Here is a 27,951-nt window from a genome sequence, read left to right on the forward strand (position 1 = left end):
AATTTTTTATAACATTCTATTATGTTAGAAATTTAGAAATTTTAATGTAAGCCTGAAAACGCATGGTTAAAATGTCGAATGTGATACACGAAGATTAATGATATATTAATATCAGTCCAATAAAATGAGTTAGTTTAAAGTTAGAACCACACGTGGGTTCTAGTGCGTTACCTTTTGTGCGTAGATATAAATAAAAAAGTAATAATAAGTAAAGTGAATGAATAAAAAATAAATAAAACTAACTTCAGGTGCAACAAAGTGTATAAAATGACTAACCTTTATCGGAATGCGTATTAAAGTTGTGCGTGAGTTCTGCCGGAGGTATGTTGGGAATATTCGGTGGCAGACGCGAGGCGCTCATTTTGGTCCCCTTCTGTGACCGCGGATACGCGGGGTCCTTGCAGCCGGCGATGAGTGGCGTGGTGGCGTACGGCTCAGGCGACGCGCATCTATGGACAAAAACGCAAATTGAATTCCTATTTCCTTATTGACTTACAATTGGCAAAAACAAGCCGTAGTGATACCGACCTCATAAGCATTAACCATAATGAATAGAGAATGTAGAGAAAAGATTCCATCTTTTGCATATCATTAGTTAGCGATATTGTTTATGGTTTCAACAGACGCTCGGAAGTGTGATTAGTGATGATTATTATTTATTTTTCAATTAAAATAGCTGATATTAGACTGGAACAAAAACATTATAAAAAGCACAAAAAATACCGGAGATTGTGGCGTCCTTTGAAGGAAACGAGTCTCAGTCCCTCTGGGTCTTCGTACATCATGTCTTCAGAAGCGCGAATTTCATAGCCACTTTTGCTGTCGTTGGCGACGTAGAACTGCCCACCTCCATCGGTGTAAATCGTGGTCGCGTTGCCGCACAAGTCTGTGTACCTTATGTTAGTGAGACCAGCTGGCGTCCCTTCATTGTACCGAGTGTTGTTCATTGCTGACACTGTACCGTCATTGTAGCGGGTAGTGCTGATAGCACCAGTATTGCTGCCGTCTTCCCAGCATCCTGAATGGGCTGACCAAGGTCCAGTGCAACTGTCAGCTTTAGATGAAAAATAATGTGGGCACTTGGAGAGATTCCTCTTTCGATAGATGTAGATGACAGCGCCAAGGAGGAAACTAGAGACAAGTATTGCAGCGCACACAATGGCGATAATCATGTAAGTGTTGCTAGCTGCTGTCGACGAAGGGATGGAATTATTGGGCACTGTTTTGGTGGCATATTCAATGCTAGGCACGAATCTCAGAATGTCAGACGGGGGTCCCAAGCCGAGGCTGGTTAGACCTCGCACCGAAAAGTCGTAAGCAACGCCCGGCTTCAGGTTTGATACTATGACAGTCGTAGCGTTCGTTGTGGAGTTGTAAACCAGAACGTGATCATTTGACGCTTCCACACCCTGCGCAATTAACAAAATTACACGATATAGTTATATTTTTAGACAATACAAGCACATAAATTCAACAATAGGATTTTACATTATTAAAAACAAGGCCATTCCTCAAATTGTTTCACCAGCACAGTTGCCTTACCTGTAAGTTGTAACCTTTGAGCCTTCCTGCTATTTCAAGACTGGCTGGCAATGGATCCCAGGAAACCTGCACGCAGGTTTCATTTATTGCTTTGAAATGAAGACCAGTTGGCATCGCGAATATTGGAGCCACCATTGTAGTTCTTCTCATCGACGAAGTAGGCTGCCCTTCAATAGTTCTATGGAAAGGTACTACAAAAATCTCATAGCTCGTAGCGGGTCGCAGGTTATCAATAGTATGACTAGTTGGAGGATTGTTGGCTGCATGTGGGTGATCACGTGAACTTGAAAGGAACTTTGGAGGCGAGGAATCAATCCTGGAGTGACTCGATATAAAATCAGGAGGATTAGCTTGCATTTCATTATCGTTGGCGTTGGCAGTAGACCGCTCGCCTCTTGTAGGAAAACGAATAATTTCAACGCTGAGAGCACCAACCGGCTGATTCTTGTCATTCAGAGGCCGATAACGCACGTAAACTCCGTCTAGGACACTGATGTCGTTCACGACGAACCGCCATGAGACTTTGAGACTCGTGCTGGATATTGCCTCAACGGCCACTAATCGAACAGTAGCAGAATTAAGTCGCATGCGCGCGTCCCCCAAGGATAACACAACATCGCCTCCCGACAGAGAATTGCGGCCCCGGTCGCTGTCCAGCGTTCTTATAACGTTCGTAAATGTAGCAGGTCGAGACACCCAGTCTTTGTTGCGTGATCGTACAGTGAATACGTAGCGAGTGCTGGGCACCAGGTCTGAAAAAACGCGGGGTTTCATAAACTTGAAAGTCAGTGCAGATCTTCTGTACATTGACACGGAATGACGATGCGTTATAGAACTATCTACCAGAGGCTTGCGTCATATTTATTCTATTTATTGCCACTAGGTCTCAATATTAGTTAATATCAACCATAACTGAATACATATTTCAATATTTTATGTTGTGTTACACGAGTGGGTATGGGAGGGCAATTCGTGTGAGAGTTATTGATCTAGACGTGGAATTATTGACTCGTTTGTAACTGTTGTGTCAGGGACCGTGGCATTGAGAGTCTCTAGTGACGGTTATGACTCGCTAGTGACGATTGTGACTCGCTAGTGACAGTCGTGACTCCCTAGTGACGAATGTGACTCACTAGTGACAGTTGTGACTCACTAGTGACGGTGGTGCCGAGGGGCGTGGCGATGTGGTGCTGCGGTTGGATGATGGTAGCTTCTCTCCAGGGACCTCGCAGGTCAGGACTCCAATACTGGACGCTGTGACTACGAATTGAAGACGAACCTGGCCTCCCACGGCTCCAGCCAAGGGTCACCTGTGTTAACAAAGCCATATATTGATCACATATACTGAAAATAAAAGCATTTAAAATCATTTGGATAAATGGAAGCCGCTTTCATCTAAATTTCGTAATGATCCCAGTGGTTTAATCTTGAGTATATATTCGGTTGTCCGAAACAGTTTAAGCAGAAAACTTTTTTCTGCTCATAATCCAGACCCGTGATAATTGACGGGCGTTTTGCAGTAGAAAGTCAAGCGTTTTACAACGGGGACAGAGAATAGAATTTACCTGCGTTGAGTTAATGAGCAGAACCATGAGGTTCTGAGGAGGTTCTGGCAAGTCTGAGTCCCAGAACATCTTGTGGAAGGGAATGTTAGGATTGGTTGCTTTATGCACGGCCAAAGAGGCTTGCCATTGGCTGCTGCCAGCAATGCTGGTTGCAGTGCAGGTGTAGATGCCGCTGTCAGATGTCAGCAACCCTGAGAACGAAGTTAAATTAAATTCCTTCCAGCACGAATACTCTATCTCGCACATTTCCGCTTTCAATATGCGACCCTGCCACGTCCTTGTTTGTGACGAAGTACAGACTTTTTTGTTAGAGTGCAGTAGTAACAAAAATATTAGTGTTGTCAAGCCAAGATTTTCGTTAAAAATGTGCAGTGATTCCAAGATCGCTGCACATTTTTCAAGGCGTCAGATGCGATCAAACTGAAAAAAAATTGAATATAAAATCTGTGCGATTAAAATCGCACATGAAACATAGGTATGCATTTGATATCAGTGTAAATTCAAACAATTCACCGTAAAGGCGCATAGAAAACAAGAGTGAGCAAATTTTTTATTATATTGCATTTCAGGATCCTTCAAGGGTAATGAGTGGGACTCAACATTTGCTCAGAATAAATTTTCAAAACTTGAAACCAATGGATTTCTATAAGGATAAGTTCAGTGCAATCTGAATAAAAATTGGAGATGGAAAAACCAACACGTAAATTTAAAAAAGAATCCATAGGTAAATTACGAGGTTTTTCACAGGGATTGTAATTTTTAAATGATCACAAAGATTTGTTAGTCAATTCAACTTCTAATTTAAATTTTTGATAAAACGGTGAAGGAACATCCGACTGACTACTGCACGTTAACTCGAATGAGTAAGTACAGAATAAAATAATGTTCCTACAATCCCAGTAAAACGAGGATAATCTCAGAAAAAATGTAATGAAAAAATTCAAAAGAAAATAATAACAAATTTTCTAATCCCATTTCATCGTAGAAGGTGCGAGTAATTCAGTTCGACAACTTACCCACAATCCTGAGTGTGCCGAGCTATAATAAGCTATAATAACAAATTTTCTAATCCCATTTCATCGTAGAAGGTGCGAGTAATTCAGTTCGACAACTTACCCACAATCCTGAGTGTGCCGAGCGGTGTGACGCTGTGACGTACAGAGCTCGGGTCTATGGGCTGCCCTTGGAAGCTCCACAGCACCTGAGGTTCAGGAGTGCCTGTTGCTTCACAGGGCAGCTCTGCTTCGGTGCCTAGGGGGAGGGTTTGGTTGCTCGCACCAACGGCAATGATGGGGGGCGGCATATCCGACACTCCTGGGCGTTCAGGAATATATTAGACACATGCATGGTAAATTTTTTATTGATAAAACAGAAACTATTAAGGGAAGTACATCTACTTTTATATATTAAGCAGAGGAACATATTAAACGCGTACATAATAAATGCTTGTATTGATTAAACTGTTAACATCAATATTATGAACCTACTTAATTTGTCCTCCAATATTATTGGATACCGAAAATATATGCTGGAGTTTATACGATATTGTGCATTTATTTTGCTCAGCGCGTATCCAGACTCTGTAAGTGCGCTCTGTATAATAGATTTTAAAAAATGCGCTAAATGCCGCAATACACAAGAGAACAAATTATTGGATGATGACTAGCATATATATGTATATGTCTTAACCCTCTACCGCCGTACGTCACTCTCCGTTAACATAATTTTAAACTTAAATTAAACGTAAACTATTGAGTGTAGCAACCTGAGGATGTTGGTACGCAACAGAGAGCATCTTAAAGTTGTTGTACGTGGCGGCAACCATCAGTGCAAGTCATTTTGCGCTCACTAGAACGTATCCTTTTTAGCAAGTAGGCTTGTGATAATATTGCTCCGGTTACTCATGTCAGGCGGTGGAGGGTTAAATAATTTCTAACGAGAACAAAGTAATGAACGCACCTTGTACTTCAAGATAGGCCCTGGCGATGGCCGACCCAGCTTCCCCAACTCCGACGCAGGCATAGTACCCAGAGTCTTCTTCCTGGACACCGACGATGGTGAGCGTGTTATGACCGTCTACACTCACCCTGCCCCCAGCCCAGGTCTGACCAAGGCTCACTATTAGACCAGACCCTTCATGGGTCCAGTAGGTCGTAGGCTCAGGGCTGCCGGCGATAACGCATTCAAACCGCGCCGTGCCAGCGACTCCAACTCTGGCGTCTTTGGGCTTCTTCGTGAACACCGGCATGGCTGAGGAAGAATAGGGCTTTTATTATCTTCATTAACAGCCGTTATTGAAAATTAGCAGTACAGAGGACGAGACATTTGTAGAGTATAGATGAAGGAATGATCTTTGCTCATAGTCTTTGAATTACAGTAGTATTGGATGTTAAGTATACATATACATTGCAAGACATTTAAAGAGTCCAGAAACTACAACAGTTTCCCCAAATTATTTAACAGTAATTTAAATTCAAAATTTCATCAATCAAATATACAGTCAATTGTTGCACAAATGCTCAACATTTAAAGATATTGGCTTCTAGAGGAACTTTATTCGGCACAAAGCCAAATGAATTTAACTTTATGCCTGGGACTCTACCTAGGAGCATTAGCATCGTTAACGAGCACTGGGGGGGCACTTGTGGATAGACGATATGCTTAAGGGTCAGATTATTATGGCCAGATTACGCAGCGCGCAGCTCGATGCAATTAGCAATGTAATCGAGCCAGAGAAATATAGTTACCCCCTGCAATTTAGCAAGATAATTAAGAAGCCTGCTCTCCGTAAAAACATGATTCCGGAAATGGCTGATCGAGGAGAGTTGTAGAATCCTGATTCTGGAATGGCTGAGGAAAGATTTATTGAATCCTGAATTTACATTCAGCGGACTTCCTATATGACAGACAGGTCGGTTTTAGATTCAAGATAAAATAAATGTGTTCTGAAAAAAAATCCAACTAAAATAGGAATCTTCGTAATAAAATAAGACTGATAAAAAAATAATACCGAATATTAACAACTCACAGTGCACGATGAGGCTGGTATTGGTAGCTACGATTCCTACAGGATTCTCAGCGGTGCAGGAGTAGACGCCAGCGTCTTCAGGAGACACGTGACGTAGGCGTAGCACCTAAAATCAATTTCATTTAAATCAGAAACTAAGTCAGCGAATTATTGAAAGTTTATAACTTAATTATATACGCCAACATGGATACTTGATATTTTTACGCAGAATGCGTACTGGGAATTTCTATCAGAATTTTACAATTTAGTGGCTTCGATTATTTATCACGAATAAAGTTTACCATTAAGAAAGGGATCCATTGTTTTTTTTTATGAAATGATGATCATAAACAATTTTCCTACGATTCTTCGCTGATTTAATTAGTTATTTATTGATCCAAATGAATTAATGAATCCATAAATTCATTAATCCGGGATGAGTTATTAAATAGATCACCTGTCCCTGCTCCTCTTGAGTGAGTCTCTCATGAGGGAGCTGCGCCCCCGCAGGGCTCACCCTCCCCCAGAACACCTCCGGCTGGGGGTCTCCCCCAACACGACACACCAGCTCCACGGTCGCTCCAGACTCGGTGGTGACATCACCCGATGACGACACCAAATGTGGTTTCACTGTGAGTAGAACCAGAATAATCCAAATAACTTCAAAATTATATATTTGCCCATGTTAAATTGTACATAGATGGCCTGATATATGACATATTGGTGATATATGTCATATATATTTCTATTCGGTAATATGACATTATTTGGTGATACGGCCCGTTATTTGGTGATATACGGTACCACATATAACCTGATATATGTCATATTGGTGATATATGTCATATTTGACATATGTCAAATATATGTCATAATATAACATAACATAGTGATCTCGGTGCTGCAGTGTAGGCCTGATGTGGCCTGACGCCGATTTTTTTCCTTTTCGTGCCTTGTTCACAGTAGATCTAAAATCGTGTCATTTGACCGGATCTTTTCACGACCGGTCTTAAGTTTATCAAATAAGAAATTCTCATCTAGTGATAGTTAAATGCAGTGTGATAGACTTTTTAAAACCAAGTATAATGAATTTCTATAATGTTTAGTGACTAAGGTTTGGTGAAAAAGTTGTTAGTAATATCAATGCAATTTATCTATTGTCGTGATATCGAATGAAGAAAACTTGGTCAAAGCTACAGCTTTAAATGACTCGAGACTCTAGGATTGTTTACATTTCCCTCAGAGGGACACAAGAACAAGTTGAGTACAAAGCCGCGAGACAGCACCGGAGGCAGTGGGGGGAAAAACCGTATAGGGGAAGCGTTCCTTCCCTTGGGCAGAAACAATGTTTGTGAATATAATGTTAATTCACAGCGGCATTTCTTATACATTTAGAAAGAAGCTAAATCTACAGTGAAATGGGACACGAGAGCTCGTTTACGATGCAATGCACAGAATTACGTTGGATTTATCAAGTTTATCGTAACTGATGTTTAATGTAGGAAAATAATGTTTTGATGTCATTTAATGTATTTTTTAAAAAGAAACGTATCTCAGAATTATTAGCGAAAAAATTAAATATCTGACCAAAAACATACTTCATTGAATTTGATAATAGAAATACACCGAAAAAAGTATCGCTTTTCACCCAAAAACAAACAAAAAAAGGAAAAAAGACAAACTGCCTGAAATAGCTGGAAACGACCCAGACTGAGCCAGTTCGGTCATCAGGTGCTCTGTATCAATTAGAACTTTTAAGGAGCTCATCCAGCTCTAACTCGATCCCTGGTAACTTGGGGCTCGAAAAGTTCGAAAACCTTGGGGCAGTTTTAATTAAAACGGGTCATACGATGGCGATACATATCATCGACACTTCGGATACCTAATCGATCATCCTACTGAAGTAGTCGTTTCATTCAAATATAATAAATACACTAAACTTAATTTCATTGTACGCAATAACTCCGCATGACACTAGCGGAACTTCCCAGAGTGGCTAACTCCTGAACAATGTTTGAGAGGGAAAGCAGTGTTTTTTGTCAGTTTTTAGATCACGTCTGGCAATTTTACAAAGTAAACGTCAAAATTTCATTACAGAAATGTGCAAAGAATCAAGCATGCAAAATTGTTCTCTTATTTCGAACAATACTCGCTAGTTTTCAATAATAGACTGGGCTACTCTATTCACGAATAAACCAAGTTTGGAAGAAAAAAGTTTTCATTTTTGGAGACGATCTGAAATAAGTTTGCAGGAAAAAGTTTCATTTTTAGAAGAGATGATACAGTAATGCAGGAAAAAATGTTAATTTCAGAATCAACCGTATATTAAGCTATCAAATTTTCAGAATATTTATTTTTGGAATAGATCACACAATAAACAGTATAAATTACGGGGAAAAGTTTGTGGCATCAGAGCTCAGGCGTCTCTGAAGTTGACGAAGGATCCCCCAATGCAAACAAAACCTCCTTTAACAAGCCACGCCGAAGAAACGCCCAGCCAAAATTTGTTAACTTCACAAAACTCGCACAAAGGAAAAAATCACTCAATAAAAAAAGCTCGACGCCAAACCCGCCGGCAACTTTTAGGGTAAGGAGTTTCTTGCTTGGCAAAAAGTCCAGAGCAAAAAATCAGCAAGAATCGAAAAGAAAAACATCAGAACAAACAAAGCAGTTCAAAAGGCCATGGAAACAAGAGAAGGACCTCAGTGAACTCTCTGCATGCACATCAAAAGCTTCCTATCTTTCACTTTAATTGCCGTAAAAATTAATGTGAGGCCATTACTTTCAGACTCTCAAAAGCAGAACAACTTTTGATGGCCCAGCGTGAAATATTTCGAGGCAACGGAACGCTATGAATCTATGGTTTTAGAAATATAGGTTTTAGGGAAAAAATGTGCGCTCGAAATTAAATCAAGTTTCGAATTTTATTTTAATGGTCACAATACAATTTCAAGTCATTTAAAAATTCATTCATTCTTCTGATTCATTGAATTCAGATTGTAAGATAAAACGAGTCATTCTTCTGATTGTAAAATAAAATGTTCATGTAAAAATGTGGCAGAGGATGAAGAATACTATTAAAGCTGAGAGATAGGCGGAGATCAAGTTTAAAATTATACGGCAGGTTGTCGAGTTGCAATTCATTTTTCGCAAATTTCTTCGGCTCCAACCGTAAATCCATCGCCGGTGCTTGAGTTGAAATTACTTGTTGAAAATTTTTACATTAAAACCGAATTTCCATTGGTTTAATTGAAAATTATCTTTTGCAAATTTCTTCCATTCTTACTAAACTTCTACTGCAGGTGTGCGAGTTGCAATTTTCCTGGGGCAAACTTGAGCCACTTCCATGTCCTACTCAAAAGATGGTCTCAAAGGAGTACCTACAGCAGACGGGCTCATTTCACGGCCTGTGATTCTCATCCTTAAGATTCTCGAGAGGGATACCTTCGAGATTTGCAGGAATCAGGCCTAAAATACAAAATTAAGGTAGCCAGGATATGGAACGAAGAATCTAGGTAGTAACTCGAAAAACATGAAGTGATAGACACTCACAAAATGTCGAAATGTAACAATGAAATGAGGCTTGCGTAGGCCTCTCAAAAATTTTGTCAAAAAAAGTATACGATAGATAGAAGTCTTTAGAATTGAAGGCTAAAATGTGAAGGAAATGAACAAACAAAAAATTCAGTTAAAAAAATGTTTTAAAGGAATTTTTTTAACAGAAAAGTAGGTAACTCAAAAATAGGACTCAAGTGTCCAATTTTACGATGCATATATGACTCATAAAATTCAATATTTCCTGTCCGGGTAGCAGATCTGTGAGCGATTACTAGCTCTACACGCCCTAGTTTCATCAGAATATGCAGCAATTGATTCCAGCGAGCTAAAAAATCGAATCAAGGCGCATAATTTGCACTTGAAGTCAGGCTTTCATCTCGAGACAAGTAGCGTCTCGAGAGGATCTTGATTTGGCGCCAGACGTTGGACGGCGTCTCGAAAATTAATCCGTATTTGCCCTTGTAATTCATTTTGTGTGCGGTAATAAGATTAGAGTGACATGGATATCGATTGCGGAGGGGAGGACTTCGCTCCAGAGATTTCCGGAAGTCTCGTTGGGATGATCGAATCAGAAAATTCTCCCTGGCGTGTTTACTGAGAAGAACCATCGAAGAAGAAGAAGATTGGGAAACTAGGCTTTGGGAATCTATATAGCAGCAGCCTACACGTTGTAGCACACAGCCTGTCTACTCACGTTGGGATTAGAAATTGAGTGCAGTCGAGGGAATAGATCAGCGATTAATAAATTTAAAGAGAACGACTTTTGAATTTCACGAATAAGTACGTAGGAGCAAAATTGTCCATGCCTAAATGAATGTTGAATTGTAGGACATTAATCCAGCTTTACGATGAGCAAAAGAAAAGAAAAAAGACTGATAACGTCTATGGAATTCAAGATTGAGTATAGCATGGGGATTCAGCATGGAGAGAAACAATGAATGATTTCAAATAAATAGTAAGTTGGGCAAAATAAAATGAAGTAATGAAAAGTTATAAGGCAAAGGTAGAAGAGCTGAACTGAGGGCAAATGAGGGGGAATTGGAGGCAGGAGGAGGAGAAGAGTAAGAAGAATAAACGAAGAAATAAAATAGAGGGAAATTATCACAGTTGTATAGGAGAGCAGGATGACAAGTGGAAGTACTTCAATGATTAGTCTGCCTAAATCGCTTATTCACCAAAAATTTTATATCAAAGAAAGCGCCGAGCATATTACCATACCATCAATATGTGAAAGCATTTTTGGAGACAAACACCTGATGTTTGAGCTGGTATCCGAAAAGTTTTCTAGCAAGATATGGTGAATTTGCTTTGTTTTCTTTTCATTTCTAGGAGTGGGAGGAAATGGGGAAGAGTCTCAGGCTTGGCCGCACTCCAGGGGACCGGCCGATAGGGTCCTACGTCATCACAAGTGACGAGGCCAAAGACATAATAGATTTTTTCGTCAATCTAGTGCAAAAAAAATCTATGACCGAATCCATTATACGCGGAAACCAAGCAGAAACCGAACACTTTTGACCGAATCCATTAAACGCGGAAATCAGGCAGAAATAACGTTTTGAAATAATTTTTGGAGAAAATGTCTTTTTCGAGCATATATCAAGAGCTTTTGGATATATGCTGAGCGGGATGAATATTTTCAAAATAGCTACGCCAACTTCAACTTCCATGAATATTTTTCTCCATTAACACATTCTTATCTACACCTCAAAAAAATCCAAAAAATGTATTTGAAAATTTTTCTCCGCACTTGATTTATTTTTATCCAACTCAACATCAAGAATTGTATTTTTCAATGATAAATTCATTGCAGTTTTCTCGCGTAACAGCGCATTTCTGGAACTAGGTTGAGCGTAAGCCGAGCGCTGGCGGTAAGCCGCTACTTGGCACCGCGTTCCACTCGGCCGAGATTACCACGTTACTTCGCGCCCAGAAATTCGCCTGATCCTGTGCGAGACATGACGGCGGCTACGGAATATTCACATACAAGGAGGGCACGCAATTCTGCAGAGGGGACTCGGTGTCAAGCCATCCAACAATGTCGCACGAATTTTTGTTATTCGCCGCTTGCACAAGTTAAGAAAGCAGCCAGCCTGCAGCAATAAGTTTGAAAACTTGCCGAATTTCCAAGATGCTATAGTGAAATAGTAAGATGGTAACGAATCTCAAATTAGGCGAGTTTGTAAAAGCTAGAGAAATCGACCGTAACGAGTCTAAAATTTGCCGAGTTTCAAGAAGCTAGCAATTCAACGAAGAAACTTTTGCCTCGACAAGCCAAAATAAGCATTCAAGGCAGCACAATGATGTATATAGGTACTACGGTTGAACTATCATAAACGGCTCAATATATTACGTGTATTTTGGTAATGGAAATTCCTGCAACTGAAGCTTTATGGAAGCATGTTATTTCACTGGGTGCATGTTACTCACCCATCACGGTGAGTGTGGCGGGTGGAGAGCAAGACTCACCCAGCACGGTGAGTGTGGCGGGTGGAGAGCAAGACTCACCCAGCACGGTGAGTGTGGCGGAAAATCAGTAATTAGTACAGTCATGATTGCAACAAAAAACCTAAGCTGTAAAACCTATCTATTTACAATTTCAAGCGGGTAAGAGCTAAAAGCTAAATTCAAACTAGGCCTCTGTTTAAAAATATACAATGATTCTAAAATGCGCAAATCAGTAACACCGGAACTGGAAGCTAAAACTTTGAAGTCACCGTCAGACACTGGAACATCGCACTGCTCGGCGTGAGCCCGCACAGCTGAATGAGGGGGGCGCGATAGTAAGTTACCAGTTCTACAACTCCTGCCCTTATGTTCTGCGACCCTTCCAGCTTCCAGTTCCGGTGTTACTGATTTGCGCATTTTAGAATCATTGTATATTTTTAAACAGAGGCCTAGTTTGAATTTAGCTTTTAGCTCTTACCCGCTTGAAATTGTAAATAGATAGGTTTTACAGCTTAGGTTTTTTGTTGCAATCATGACTGTACCGGTACTAATTACTGATTTATCTGTGTTCTAGAATTTTCGAACTGACGATGGAGCTGGACTCCGAAACGTTTTCTTTAAAGATACTATGAATTTTTGTGGAGTTTTCTTTGCTTTTAAGTTTTTTTGTAATAATAAACCTATACCAACCTGTGGTTGACGGCAGGGTCTAAGACTGTAATAATAAACCTATACCAACCTGTGGTTGACGGCAGGGTCTAGAGGTCTGCCGTCCTTAGACCAGGTGACGACGGGGGGCGGCGACCCTGGCGGGGGCTGACACTCAAGCATGGCCACCTCACCCTCCCCCACACGCGTGTTCTGTGGCACCTGTAGGAACTCCTCGCCCAGTTCTGGGGGAGCAAAAGTTATATTACAATAATTCACATTATACTATATTCAAATTATTCTATATTGCAATCATTCAAACTTAATTGCTTGTAGTGACAATAAAATTAGCAGAGGATTATAATTTCTAAAAAAATAGATGATCAATAATTTCCACGAATATAATCGTATAAAATTTGTGAGCAGTAGAAAATTATTACATTATTGGTTTTATTATTTTTGAGACTACCTCGAGATCGACCGACAAATACCTAGGAAATTTCGAGCATAACTTGCAATAAATTCAGGTGGAATAAATACAAAATAAAAAAATAATCTCTGGTATAAATTTCGATGAAAATAACATGAAAATTCAGGTTGATTCATCAGAAACCAGTAAGATAAACCCCAAAAAATATAATAAACTTTTTAAATAACCGAAATCACTGACGTAATAATTTTAAAGATGGCAAACAACAAATATCGTAATCGAACCGGCCACCAGGATAATCCATCACTGACGACGCGTCTATTCTTAACGAAACCAACATTGTATTAATTTAAGCCTAAGGGAAAGAATCCCCTTAGACGTAAGCGGAGGTGCAAGCATCAGGCACTGGGGAGCCAGTGGTCCCCCCATTAGCAGTAGGTGGTAACATCACATCCCCTCGCTAATTCGACTAATTCGTGGGAAAAGTTTTGCGGGTCGTGATTCGATTACCAAACCTTGATTAGAGGCTCTCGAGCTTTGACTTGTGGGCAGCTACCGTGAAGAGGGAGCCTTGTGTGTATTTGTCTTGGCTGTGACGCACAATAAGTTGAGAAAAAATACGAAGTTCCGTATTTCAGATGATTTTCGGTATGGTGAAAAAAACTCACATTTCAAAGAATCGTGTCGCAGGTTTTAATACAAAAGTAAATAGAAGGAACAAGTTCTCCGTGATGAGTAAAAGAAATTCATTTTGGATTAATAATAATGAAATTTACATGCAAATTCCATTTATTCTGCCAATAACGCTATTAGGAAAGGTAAGACAGAGAAAAGCTAATGTTTCTGATCCAGTCACGAAAGGATAGTCGTAATATGAGTACGTTTTCATTCATTAGCATAATATATTTAATTTTACATAGTAAAACACTAGTACTCAGAATATGAAAACGTAATTAACCTCATTTCGCTAAAATAAAACTCATCATTCAATCAGCGCTAGACTTCCTCAAAAGTCGTTCTTTTATTCCAAGAGCGCAATGATAGTGTTAATGAGGTAGAATTTCAGAGTAATTTGTACGGATTCAAAATGTGGCGAGCAACGGAGAGCGTTATCAAAAATACCAGTGACACGTAACATTCATTCTAGCCACTCTTGTATTAAGACGCTACGAGTTTTTACAACACTTCTAATTAACTTCACTTCTTGTCTGTCTGTCTGTCTGTCTGTCTGCTACAAATCTTGTAATCGAAATTTAATACACTTCTACTTATCCTATTTGGAAGTGTTGTCTTTAAAAAGTAATTTTTAAACGTATATTTTTCTTTTTAAATTATACTGAAAACAGAGTTGCGCGAATCACGAATGAGGATATTTGGTGAACAAAGTGAGACAACTCTACGGATTCTAAAACGAAAATTCAAGTGTATCGAGCAGTCATGCAGCAATACCACTCGGCAAGAAATTGTGTAACTTAAAATATAAGACTTAGGAAATATAAGTATTTACGTTTTCGGAATAATTGATCTCCTATCTTAACTTTTTAATGTCAATGCTTCCAGCATTAGCGTGTCAGATTGTAAATTGTTAACCTGAAGTGGGTTAATTGTCAGTGCTATATTTTCATGGAGCAAAGCAGCGGAGCATTAATTAGTCGCTGGTGAGTGAGAGGTTCGTTCTGCCAATGTACTCGAGGAGGAGACTATAATGCGACGTCTCTAGAGATCCTTTATTTGGCGCTGGATAGCTGTTAAGCGGTACACTACAGCCAGATGTGACAAATAGTTTTTTTGTCAAGGCAAACAATACGATGTTAAGGATTAATTTGTTATGTCTTTTTCGTTAGATTCAAATTAATAAAAGTATTGCATGAAGAAAAGTTTGAAAATTTCAAATTGTTGAGGCACAATTCCGGTCTGAGATCATTACAATGTCATTGCTATTAACAAAAAAAAAAAAAAAACTGTGCATGAAAGCTATAGCGAAAAAAAATTTATAATGAAATTTAAAAATGAAAATAAAAAATAAAATGAAATGAGAAATAACAGCAAAGCAGGCCAATTTACAAATCAAGTTCACGAAAACCTTGAGCGTAAATTTGTACAGATATGCATGAAAAAATAAAGCATGCAGTCGATTTTTTGACATTAACAGTATAAATGGGATATGTGTGTGTGTAAAATTACACAGAAATTTATTAACACGTCCTTCTGTTAGTTAAATATCACACGAACTTAACTGAGGTTGGCCTCACTATATTATATAAACTTCGGCTCGCTAAAAAGTAAAAACGGGAAAACCTAAAACTATTTCGCCTGAGAAGTGCACTCGAGTCGAGGGAATTATCCTGAATGGGTCTCAAGTGAGACAATAAAAGCTCCGTTGAGGGTATCAAATAAAGCCTTTGTTTTTATGTCTTTCGAGACTTGGCAAGATTTGGTCGTCTCTAGGTTTTAATCGCAGTTGATGGGCAGTCGAGCTCGCGCCTCAACTGAAATGAAGGAGAGCGGCAAGACCTTGCGGATTAAACGACAATTCGAGGTAAGTTCTTTAGAGGATAACAGACGACATTCGAGGTAAGTTCTTTAGAGGATAACAGACGACATTTGAGGTAAGTTCTTTAGAGGATAACAGACGACATTTGAAGCAAGTTCTTTAGAGGATAACAGACGACGATCGAGGTAAGTTCTTTAGAGGATAACAGACGACAATTTGAGGCAAGTTCTTTAGAGTTCTTTCTTTTTTCTTTTTTTAATGAAACGTTAAAATTAGACCAGCTTATTTATGTTGTCTTTATGTTATGCCTTCTGTTTTACTTGTTGAACGAAACCAGTTCCGCGTAGGCATATTTTACAATAATAGCTATTGAATATTTACGTGCGCAAAACAATAAGAAATACGCTCAATAAAAAAAAGAAAATCATCAACAGATAATAGAGTTATTTGGCAGTCTATCACACAGCGACGACTTTCCTGAACCTGGCCATAGTTTCAGGCACAAATGGAGTCATTTGAGGGAACAAAAAAATAAACACTCAAAATAAAAAGACTATATAGCACATGCGCTCGCTAATGCATCACGGCTCTTGTATGGACGAGAGGCTTCCGCGAGCTAAAGCTAGCAAATAAAAAATAACATAGACCACTCTGTCCTATCTGAACAAAGCATCCAGTGACTTCTAACTTAATGATTAGAGCACCATTAATTCATTAATTCTTATGCGCCATTTAATTAGACTTGATAGAGATTGCTAAATACAGTAAGCAAAAACAAATTGCCGCTATTGAGCGCGTTCAAGTTAACGAACGTTCATAAATACAATTCGTTGGTAAATTCCAACCACACGAGATAGAAAATTTTGGATAACGAAAAATTCATTGAGAAAAAATACGTAACCTCAAATTTTGATGCGTGATTTTTTGCTCCATTTTTTTTTTAAATAACGAATGGGAAAACGCGGCGCAGGCACAGCTGTTTGTCGGGCGGCGGTAGAAATAAGAAGCGAACTATTCTGAGAAAACGAATTACTTCACAATGAACTGCGTCTGTATGCATACTGCCATATGTGAACAAACAATAACAGTCCTAATAAAAGCGTAGACAAATGTGAGTATGGCATGTTAAAAACAAACGCTGTAATGCTCGAATACACTGAAGTGTATTCGAGAATAGCCTCCTGCCGGCTTTCAATACGAGAAAAGTAAATGTGGCTAGAAGTAATAGTCGTGGTATTTCTAATTAATATTCTTAAAGTTTATTGTCTTGCAAGCATGACGACATTACATAGGAAACAATTATGGAGATACGCACAAATATACAAATAAAACTCGGGCAGTAGCAAAAACGCAAAAAAAAAACAAACGCAAGGAAAAAACTTTACTACATTAAAGCGACAGAACAAAAAAATTGTTGACTCGAGTACGGCTTCGATCTAAAAAACCGCCCCGCGATAAATGAAGACAAATTGTGAGTGGCAAAGAAAACAGGGAAAGCATTTAGGGAATTGAAGGGCGATTAAGGAGGGGCGCGAAGGAAGCTCCGTGTAGAATGCAATCTCGTAATTTAGCCTCATCTCCAAAAGCTAAGATCAACAAGCAGGGTAGCTGAGCTGAGAGCGAGGGATGCGCTAAACATGTTGATTATTTTCATCAGATCAGTGGTTTTCTCGGTGTTCTCTCGCTAATTGATTTGTTTAGGTTTTAAAATTATATTAATGCTACATTAATATTTAATCACACATTAAAACTCTTACAAATGCATATTCAAGGTTGCAAACGGAAAAAAGTACAAAGACCAAAACACAATTGTTAGCTTAACATGAAATGCTTAAAAAAAATTCAAATTTTTGAGGAACGAACTGAAATGAATGGCAAGCTCAAACCTTTACTGCGTCTGCGAGGTTAGTGTGCAACCAAATACGCGAGACAAACTGGCTACAAAGCACAATTATTCATGCAATCGATATCGATGAAAATGAAGCCCGTAGAAAAACAGAGAACTAGTCTGATGTGTTTAAAGTCGGGTGCTTTCTAGACTGCAGTTGACGCGTGCTGGTAATGAAGTGTGCAGTTCAGACCCTCGGCCAAGCACCGTATCGTCTACACCAGCAGCACAAAAAAGAAACCAAGATTCGAGTCTTGAATGCTTTTAAACTTAGCTAATTTGAAGTCATTGAACATTTGTATTATTTTAGTTAAAAAATATCACTAACTCGGGTGTGCATACCACCAAATAAAGAAAACCACAGGTGCCAATCGAATGCACAAAAAATTCGTTCAAATGAAGCGGCAGCAAAAAAGCAGCTTTCAAATAAAGGTGAAATAAACTTATTGGTACACCATCTAATAAAACTGCACACGGGCATCCGTCCTATCAAGTCTCATTCACTCGGCACATGCGAAGTGGCGCACGTCCGGTCGAGCGGAAGCGCCAACATTGTTCCGAGTTTCTTCTTCATGAATAAACAAGCCGCCGTTGCAGCTAGAACAAGACAGAGGCGACGCTTGTCGCATAACTAATGAGGCGTTGCGCTTCAGCATTGCAATTAATCATCACTCGTTTGCCCATGTATGAACAAAGTCGGTATCATCCACAACGATACCGACGATAATACTGTGTCTAGAATTATCGTAATGGTCGAAAATTCGGCTAAGATCGAATCTTGTTGAACAAAAAAGATGCGTTTAGAATTGTGGTATTGGTGAATTTTACGACGGCTGATTAGTATTGAGTGATGAATCCTCCTGTAATCAAGATAGCACGTTTATAATCTATTAATCCTTATGAAAGCGCTCCAAATACGATAAACAAAATTTACGGGATGGGAAGAAACGAATGACGGAGTTGAGATCATTTAGGCAATATACAGTGGGGGGAAATAAATATTCGTACACTTGAAAAATCGTTTTTTAATGTATGTAAAGTACACAAACTTAACAGGAAAAGTAATTTAAATTATGTATAGAGACGCATAGTATTCAAAAATACTATCAAAAGAAATTAAATCTCAATGCAACAAAAAACAATGCAACATGTTCACTTTTTGGGGTGAAAAAAGATCTGCAAATCATTGGTCGAGACGTATAGAAATAGACTGGTGTCTGTTGAGCTGAATAAAGGGTATTCAACCAAGTAATAAATTAAAATAATGCGGATTTATTGTTTTGTACGAATACTTTTTTCACCCCGAAAAGTGAACATGTTGCATTGTTTTTTGTTGCATTGTGATTGAATTTCTTTTGATAGTATTTTTGAATACTATGCGTCTCTATACATAATTTAAATCACTTTTCCTGTTAAGTTTGTGTACTTACATACATTAAAATACGATTTTTCAAGTGTACGAATATTTATTTCCCCCCACTGTAATTACAAAATTTAGAGACGAAAAATTAACAAGTTAATTTTCAGTAAATTTTTTAATACAATAGATGAAAAAGAAAAGAGAGAAATATTTGTATAATATCGAAATAATTGCACTACTTTCATATGATAACGAATATTCCGAATATTATAATTATAGAATATTCCGTCAGATCCTCACTGATTGAATGTCATCGCACCAACAACTGATCAATACATCATAAATAAAATATAATGACCCCAGATTCTATAGCAAACAATAAGCTCGTTTAATTAAATCGTAGCTTCTTTTATTCGCGAGACAATACTAAGGACAGATCTAACAGTAGTTTATTGAGGTTATTTATTCAATTGATGAAAGGCTAGATTATCATCTTCTGACTTGTTTTAATGCACAGCCTTTAAATTTATGGAAATTTCATCTGCTTTGCTAGAGAATTATTTATGCCGTGTGTTAACTCATCTTTTTATCAACTTCATATTGTTCGATCTCAATTAAACTACACAAAGAGGTAGGTTTTAGAGCTGAAATCCCGGCACTCTCAACACAATTCCACAAAGGTCATTTGCCTTTCGGTTTGAATCACGCATTCTACTCGAAAACATTACCTTGCTAATTGACGGCATGCAAATAACCATCGTGTGGCGGCCGCTGATCCGCCTCTCTATTCAGAAATTGGCAAGCTAGGCACACACTGTCGAGACCATGCACGGCAGCCGCGACCTGAGTTAGCGAGACAGCGTTAATTCCTATGTCTCGCAATGGCACCGCAAAGCATCCAGAGAACAATGAAGCGGTGCCGGCAATACACATGAGTTGGCGTCATAAATAGCGCTTTAGTTTGCCACAATGCGCGCCATACAAGGCCAATAGCCATGGCGCGCAGAGCTCATCGGCCCTTGTTTGTAGGCGCGACACATGTCAGATGCCGTCTGTGCTGCAAGTCAGTACCTTTACTTTGCTTATAATATGAATAATAAAAAAATTATTAATAATAAATAATATAATATCAAAGAATATGTCAGGTCATTACGATATTTGTTTTATCAGGAATGTAAATATTGCAAGTCACTGTGATCCACAAGTTGTTAATATAGGCACATAAATCCCGAAGGTAGGTATCTTTATTTTGCTGAGAATATACATATATAAATACTTCAAGTTACTATGATTTTCATTCTATTACAAATTCAAACACAGCAATTTTTTCGGTATTCATTTTGTCGAATTTCATTGAACTAATTTGAATATTATCGGGAAAAGCTACTAGAAACATTCAAGTTCAGCGTGAAGTTTCACGGAACATTTTTTATAGATTTCCGAACAGTTACGGACTTGTTTCACAAATTTAATCGAAAATCGTCTAAAAAATTAGACGCACGGTTTTGAATTATCCTCATAGAAACACAAAAAGTGCTTCGCTTCGAAAATGATAACGAATCGAAAAAAATTTGTTTTCTTAAAATTGATATTAAAAAAGATGCGCTTAGTGGGTAGAGTGATTGTATTATCAAGAGTCGGACGCGACGCATCAGCCGGTAACATGAATCTTGCAGTCACTATCAGGCCATCATCACCCTGATGGTAACATTACTATCAGGCGACCATCACAAGCCTCATGACGGTCGCTTCCTTTATCCCTCTTGTATGAAGGTAATAATAGAGGATGTCTAGCTTGGTGCTGTGTTAGAGTTATCTATAGAAGAGGAGTTGATATGCAATTATGAATGGATTACGAGCAACATGGTTCCAAATGTCGTGAAATAAGTAAGTTGAATTGCATGTGAACGAGGATATAAATGACAGAAATATATGTTGTATGGCATATGAGTGAGAAAAACCTTTTCATATTTGATGCTCGCGGAAGCTAGGAATTTGGTAAGGAATTTTCCGGCAAGTCCACTAATGAAGTAACGTGATTATAAATTCGTCTTCCATCGGTGCAAAACTGTTTTAAAAGAATAGAAAATTTTGAAGTGAAGAAATTCATTCGTGATATTTGAGATGAAGAAGTCGTCATTAAACATAAGCGTACCTCGCACTTAGTGGTGTAAATAACCTAGTACATGTTTGCTTCGTAGTGCTCCGGCAGCTCATCAAGCGGTCGCATAATGCAAGCGTTCGGCAGCGGGCACATCGCGAAGCTAATGCCTTTAATGAGATACTATGAGTCGTGAAGCAGACTGTGATGGGGTGACGGCAAGGAGGTGTGACGACGTCGCTATCGGCCTAGAGACGGTCTCCGAGCCCCGATGAAATGACGGTTAGGAGGCCAGTTGGCTTCGGCTCGGTGGTCTTTTCGATACAACCTCACCACTTCCCAATATTATACGAGAATCTTCGGGAACCGTCTTTTAGCCTTTAAAGACTTTTTCATACTATCTATGCTCACTAAGATATTTCCTACGTGAAATTATGAACACATATTGAAAATTAGAGTCAAATTATCGTAGTATAGCATCCTATCTTCTTGAGGCCGCCTAAAATTCATCCACGATCGTCACCTGCGTTGCCAGTATGCAAGGCAGCGCACGAGATAACCGGCCTGACATGAAGCACCGCAAAATGTGACGCACGATTATAGTCTACGGAATGGAACATCAGGGCTCCACTTTACGGGAAAAAGACCTCGTTCACCGTAAATGATGCGTACAATATTAAATGAATACAACAGGGCTCGAGCGAGCCTTTCAGGGTACATGAGAGAACACGTCGGACGAGAAAAGCAGGTGCTTGGATGTAGAAAATTATGATTATAAAATAAAATATGCTGCTCATCACGCGAAAAAGTTTCAGTGCTCATTTATTCAAAGTTCAACGTAATATTTCGAGATTTTTATTCAGTACGACAGGAGGACTAGGAGTAAGATCCTATGCTTGCATAAAATTGTCCGAGCTAATATAATGTTTATCTCACGACTGCCAAAAAGTAATATTCTAGCGTTCAGTGTAATGTTTTAACTACATAAGACAATGAACATTTATATATTACGAGATTTCACTGATCCTAAAAAAATTGAACCTGGTAAAAAACGCAGCAGATTTTTAGTCCTCAAAATTCAGGTTACATGAAATAAAGAAATAAGTGAAGCCATAACCTGCATTCAGGCTGGCGACTCCGGGAGGTTCGATGCTTCTATATAGTCACAGCCAAGACCGCGGAGCTCAAATTAAGCATGCATCAGTTCAAGCATGCAGCTCCATTGTCATTATGAACTGACCGGCCTCCTCACAGCCACGGCTGGCTGCAACTGAATTCACGATGCGTTTAAAATTGGGAAATCGAAGATGCGCCCGTTGCATAGAACAGCGATCTTGATCGATTTTTGGATATCATCCGATTTTGGATGAACGATTTGCTGAGGACGCTATGAGCAAGCCACAAACTCCGCAGCTACGGGTGCATTATCATTCGACCAACTTTACAAAATTGAGAGGCCTCCGCGTTTCAGATTTGGCTTGGTAGATTCCAGTGGAAATTGGATTAGGTAAGCCATGAAAAGCGGTTAGCTCAATATATAATGAGATCTACGTGCTTCAACCCTTCAGCGTCCAGCTGCATACAAGTACATGTTAATTGCTTTCGAAATCGCGTTTTTTGTTTTTGTATTAAGCTCATTCGTCCAAGTGGAAAAATATATCGCCTTTAATTTCAGGTTGCCCTTGTGCTTTGTGATGGCACCTGTTAATTTCTATTTTCAATGAATAAATTTCAGCAATGTGATATCTCCGATTACGTCGTTGGGCGCTCCGAGTATGAACGCGTTCAAGAACAGACTAGATAAAGCTATGGAAAAATATATGTTCAGATTTAAAATGCCCAGCACCATATCGAACCCGGTTGAAGTCTATATAGTAGATATTTCAAACTATCGTCAGTCTCGAAAAGATCCGGTTAAATGACACGATTTTAGATCTTATGTGAACAAGTCACGAAAAGTAAGAATCGGCGACAGGCCACATCAAGCCTACACTTCAGCGCCGACATCGCTATGTTATGTTACGTTACGTTATGTTGAATGGACGCGATGTGGAGTTTTTCACTCGCAAGAAAATCGGTCGCTAAAGTGTTAAGGATCTTTTTATGCCTTCAAAAATATTAAGGCATAACAGATAATATGCCAAGAGTTATTAAAGGGTACGAGTATCCATCGTAAATAAGTGATTAGTGTTAGATTTCAGTTGTGGTAATGAATAAACTATTTATTCTGTATTCATAATAACATTACTTCAGCACCGACTCGCTTAAGGATTCTACGCGTAAATTCCGAACACATTTTCAATGTCATATAACTTTTGCTGTTAAATAAAACTATGCACGACCACGCTTGAAGCGATGACTTAATAATCTGTCATCACATTTTTGGGGCATTTATTACTTAAACTTGGGCGGATAATAGGGCAAAAAGGCCGAACATCTCTCGACCATAATTACCCCAAGATATTCAATACAATATAGATAAAAGACACATGCTCACGCCGCACAGAATTCCTCTTTGTTGGCGTCTGGTAATTACAGACAAGCATACATGAAATTGCACGCATGTCAAATACGCTCGAATGGAGATGCAACGCACTTCAAGCCGCTGCAACCATCGCAAACCTGGGCAATCTAGCGAAAATCTTTGTCGTGCGCTGGAGAGTTCAAGGCTTTGTGTCTGTAGGAAAAATATACACGATGAATTCAAGAGCCCAGGATGAGGAAGAACGATAGGGACAAAGTGTTCATACATGATACAGATCCGGGTAGAAGCAGTAATGCAGGTAGTTACAGATTCGAGTGAAATATCAGCATGTAGATGCGAAAAAAATGGCGCGTGAAAAGAATCCCAAGCTAAAAATGTCAGTAGCTGTAGGATATGAATGATCAAAAAACATTGTGACAAAACACGTATTGTGCAAAATGGGTGACCTCCGTAACGTCAGCGATTGAGTAGTAAACAATCACTGATAGAGGCTGTTGATTATTTCCAGAAATGAGAGACTAGATTGTTCTGTTGGATATCGAAATTTTCCATGAGCAAGAAATAAATGAATAAATAAATAAACAAAAAATTAAATAAAACATAAAGAGTTATTTAATTAGTAAAAATACATTAAATTCTGGACGCAAGCCAGCAAGGGAAGAAAATCCTTTTCTAAACTCCGTTAACTTGGAAGTTTAAGACAAATACAGTAACGTAGAAAAGTATATAGAAAGCCGCGACCTCAGAGTAGCAGCTGTATAACTTCACATCAGCAACAGCAAAGCAACAGCAGTAATATCAGAAACGAACATACGCAACCGCACTATCACTCTCAACAAAAGAAGTATCAAAACGCAACATCAGCAACAACGCTGCAGCATCAATAGCATAAACAGCAAAATCATTAAAACATTTAGTTCAACGGAGCATCAGCGACAACACTATCAGTAACATCAGAAAAGCAACACTATCAGCAATAATCGCATAGGAGGTAGCCAAGTGAGCACTTGATCAGAAGTGCTGTACTGAAGATCGTGGTGCATTTGTAGCGTACAAGGCAAGCTTTGTGCGCCGTGCATGTTTGCGACCGAGCAGCGAACAGTCAAACCAATGATCAAAGGCTTGTCAAGTAGAGCTGTAGTGAGCAATCCCATCGTAGCATCGCACACTCGAAATATACTTACCACTTACATTACCACACCTATAGAATACAAGCAAGAACATCAAAGATATCTAGCGCAATACTCTTAATATACCTATCACTCATAACCAACTTGAAATATTTGAGTCATACTTTCCTCTCTCAGTTAAAAAAGAAGAGATCTGAGACAGACACAAGTACGGTCGGTAGCTACAAATGCACGATATGATCAGTCATTTAAATGTTAAGACACAAGACTGCTCTGTTGAAAGTCGAGCGCATAATGGAAGGTTGCGCAGAAATGACGCTGTCAGATAAATTAACTATATGAAATGAAAGCCTCTAATGCCGGGCTGTCGTTAATAAAGGGGATGAAGCTCAACAGTACTTTGTTAGAGACCGAAATGTTCACAGTGGCATAATTCACAGGCGTGATGAAAAATTAAGAAGTATAAAAACGGTCACTATTTCTTTTAATTCATTGTGCGTGGGGCAGAGGAATCTGGATGGGTCCACTTATATACTTTATTTCAGCAGCATATTTTCTTCGTGAGGAAGCTGAGAGAATGGGACAATAAAGCTTATTTCAATTTAGGCTTGCAGGATGGAATACACATGCAGTGATTAGTTAATATTTCGATTGCTTAAATTCTTTTGTACCGAAGTGGTCATTATGTGGATGCTGAAGATGAAGTATTGATATTTTACCGAGTATTGCAGGCGAAAAAATACGTTTAATACAAAATACAACGACCATACATGGCACTATTCGTCAATTGCGATAAGCTAGTAATATAATTATAATTATAAAAAACTTATAAGAAAGTATATCTTGGAACTTGTCTTCACAATCTACCCGGTTTTCGCCCAAAATATATTACTTTATTCGTATTTCTTTTTTTCCCTACAAACTGCAAATCTTTGACTTTGGCCAACGTGCGGTACCTCTCGTTCATGGGCCTTCTTGTGAGAACAGCATTATGTTATGTATAACGGCTACGGTTGTTGGATCATGGATTAACTCAGTTACTACGTACGGTAACTTTCGTTAAAGCCCTTTAGATGCGACCAGCATTGACAACGGTTGAAATTTTGATTAAAAAAACTAAAAGTACTGGTCTCGTTTTGCTGACAAATTAGTACAGATATTACTAATATTAATATTAGTTACCGTATTAATATTAATATCTGTACTAATATTACTATTATTAACAAAATTATTACAATATATTACTATTATTAACAATATTAGTACAGATATTACTAATAAAAATTTGAATATTTGTAGCGGCTGAGTACCACGAGTGTAGTAGGTGACCAGCTAAGATCGTCGGCGCTATGATGAGCACACTCAGTGCAATGAGTGGGACTGTCCAAATAGCGATGCAATATTCTCTCTAGTTTCTGTGTGTCTTCCTGGACCAGAAAGGACGGACAAAATGGCGTTTTAGTGCAGGGTGCAGAGGGTGTGTCACTATTTGGAGAATGTGTCCCATTCATTTTTCTTAGTGCAGAGAAGCGGCGGCACGCTTCATAAAAGTGCTAAGCGGATTGCCTGTTTCTTTCTTCATAAATATTCAAGCTGGCAAATCTGGCAGAGGCAGCGGGATAAAAATAAAAATTACCAATCCATTAATGCAGACCTATTATTCTTGCACGCCGCATACCATTAGCTTCATATAATACAGAGCTCGAGATGGCGCTCGGCCGATCTTCCTTATCTGGGCCAGTTTTACTGTCGCATCTCTTGCATAAATCCACAAAATAGTCGATTGAATTGTTGAAACGAAGAAAATAACAACATAAAATAAACAACGGTAAAGGTAGAAAATGAGTCAACCATAGGGTAGTAACATTTATATACAACTGGAGGAACCCTTTTGGTTACGTTCCAATCCACTTATATCAGAGAAACTAATGCCTGTAGTAGAGAATAAACCCGCAGAGCCTTCATAGATTCTACTGTTTTCGTTTCAATTCAGCGAAGGTACGACGAGCAAAGGAACATTTCATGCTATTACAACATGTCACTCACATAACATGCAATTTATGCAGGTAACTATAATAATGCATGTTATGTCGCAGTAAAGCGATGAGTCCAAAGAACATGATACCAATTTCTTGGCCTATTATCGCGGTGGTCAAACCTTGAACTTTATACATGCGATCATCTGACACGGACCATCGGAGACACCAATAAATCCGGATCAAGAGCGGCCTCTCCATAATCAGTTGTCGATCGCACATAACCATTCCCTTTAAAACGAATATGTAGTGCTCAGCCCTTGAACCTTTTGTCCTCGTAACCCCTAGCTGAACTCAGCCCTTGAACCTCCATGTCACTGTAACCTATGAACGCTTGTCGACACAAGAGAACATTTGTCAGGGCTCCAACTAAAGAGACTGACACATGTCACGGCGAGTCCCAAAAGAAGCGATACATCTCGTGCTGTACCCACGATTTCGTCAACGCAGCTCCATATACATTCAAGGTTCGTGCATCTTAAATGTAACTATGGACGAATTATGGGGGGCCAATCAATAGCCGACGGTCGGCCACCCGCACACGGATCAGACTCGAGAGGAACTTAACCTGATATTTCGTCACTGCAGTTCTGTGCATGGCATGCGTTGGATACTCCCCAAAATAACATTTATTTACTGACATAAGAGTTTAAATAAAATTAATTTCTGAAGTAAGGATAAAAGCAAATAAAATTCATTTTTCTTTTTAAGCGAACGTAAAGAATTACTTCTCGGCAAAAGCTCCTGGTGAACGAAATTAAAACCACGAGTTAAGTTGCACATTCATGATCCAAGTTTCTCTTTAAGAGAACTCAATGTTCTATAAGTCACTATAAGGAATAATTTATAACTATAGTTCAACGTAAATAAAAATCAATTCTTCGATTGTCATTAGAACTAAAAATTAGACAAGGTCGCCGTGGGGATCAAGCAGCGACGCGATGTTGTCGTCGCCAGAGAGCCTCGAGAGATCTCAGGGGCTCTTCAAATGAGTCCTCAGCGCGCTCTTTTGAGAGCTCTTGACAGCTCTTGGAACAAGAGATTGAAAGACGGATATGAGAAATGGTCAAGCTAAATCTTTAGATAACTTCTAGGACAAGAAATTGGGGGACGATATTATAAATGGTCAAGCCAAATCTTGAGACAACTTCTAGAACAATAGATTGGCAGACGGATATTAGAAATGGTGAAGCTGAATCTTCAGACAACTTCTAGAAGAAGAAATTCACGGACGAATTTCATAAATGGTTAAACTAAATCTT

At 38.9% G+C, this 27,951-nt stretch overlaps 1 protein-coding gene across 1 annotated transcript in view; it reads right to left on the bottom strand.

Moving 5' to 3' along the window:
- Positions 1–27,951, bottom strand: part of LOC108670512 (protein sax-3) — a 136,373-nt gene that overhangs the window by 2,338 nt on the left and 106,084 nt on the right. Inside the window, exons 5-15 of the mRNA XM_018157986.2 lie at positions 12,853–13,010; positions 12,139–12,172; positions 6,572–6,744; positions 6,136–6,241; positions 5,067–5,357; positions 4,224–4,421; positions 3,108–3,298; positions 2,696–2,852; positions 1,543–2,294; positions 724–1,409; positions 277–449 (exon numbers count right to left, since the gene is read on the bottom strand). Of these exons, the coding sequence (XP_018013475.1) occupies positions 277–449; positions 724–1,409; positions 1,543–2,294; positions 2,696–2,852; positions 3,108–3,298; positions 4,224–4,421; positions 5,067–5,357; positions 6,136–6,241; positions 6,572–6,744; positions 12,139–12,172; positions 12,853–13,010 (2,919 nt within the window). The remainder of the gene's footprint in view (positions 1–276; positions 450–723; positions 1,410–1,542; positions 2,295–2,695; positions 2,853–3,107; positions 3,299–4,223; positions 4,422–5,066; positions 5,358–6,135; positions 6,242–6,571; positions 6,745–12,138; positions 12,173–12,852; positions 13,011–27,951) is intronic.

The sequence above is a fragment of the Hyalella azteca genome, unplaced genomic scaffold (assembly GCF_000764305.2).
Source record: "Hyalella azteca isolate HAZT.00-mixed unplaced genomic scaffold, Hazt_2.0.2 contig322, whole genome shotgun sequence".
Taxonomy (NCBI): Eukaryota; Metazoa; Arthropoda; class Malacostraca; order Amphipoda; family Hyalellidae; genus Hyalella; species Hyalella azteca.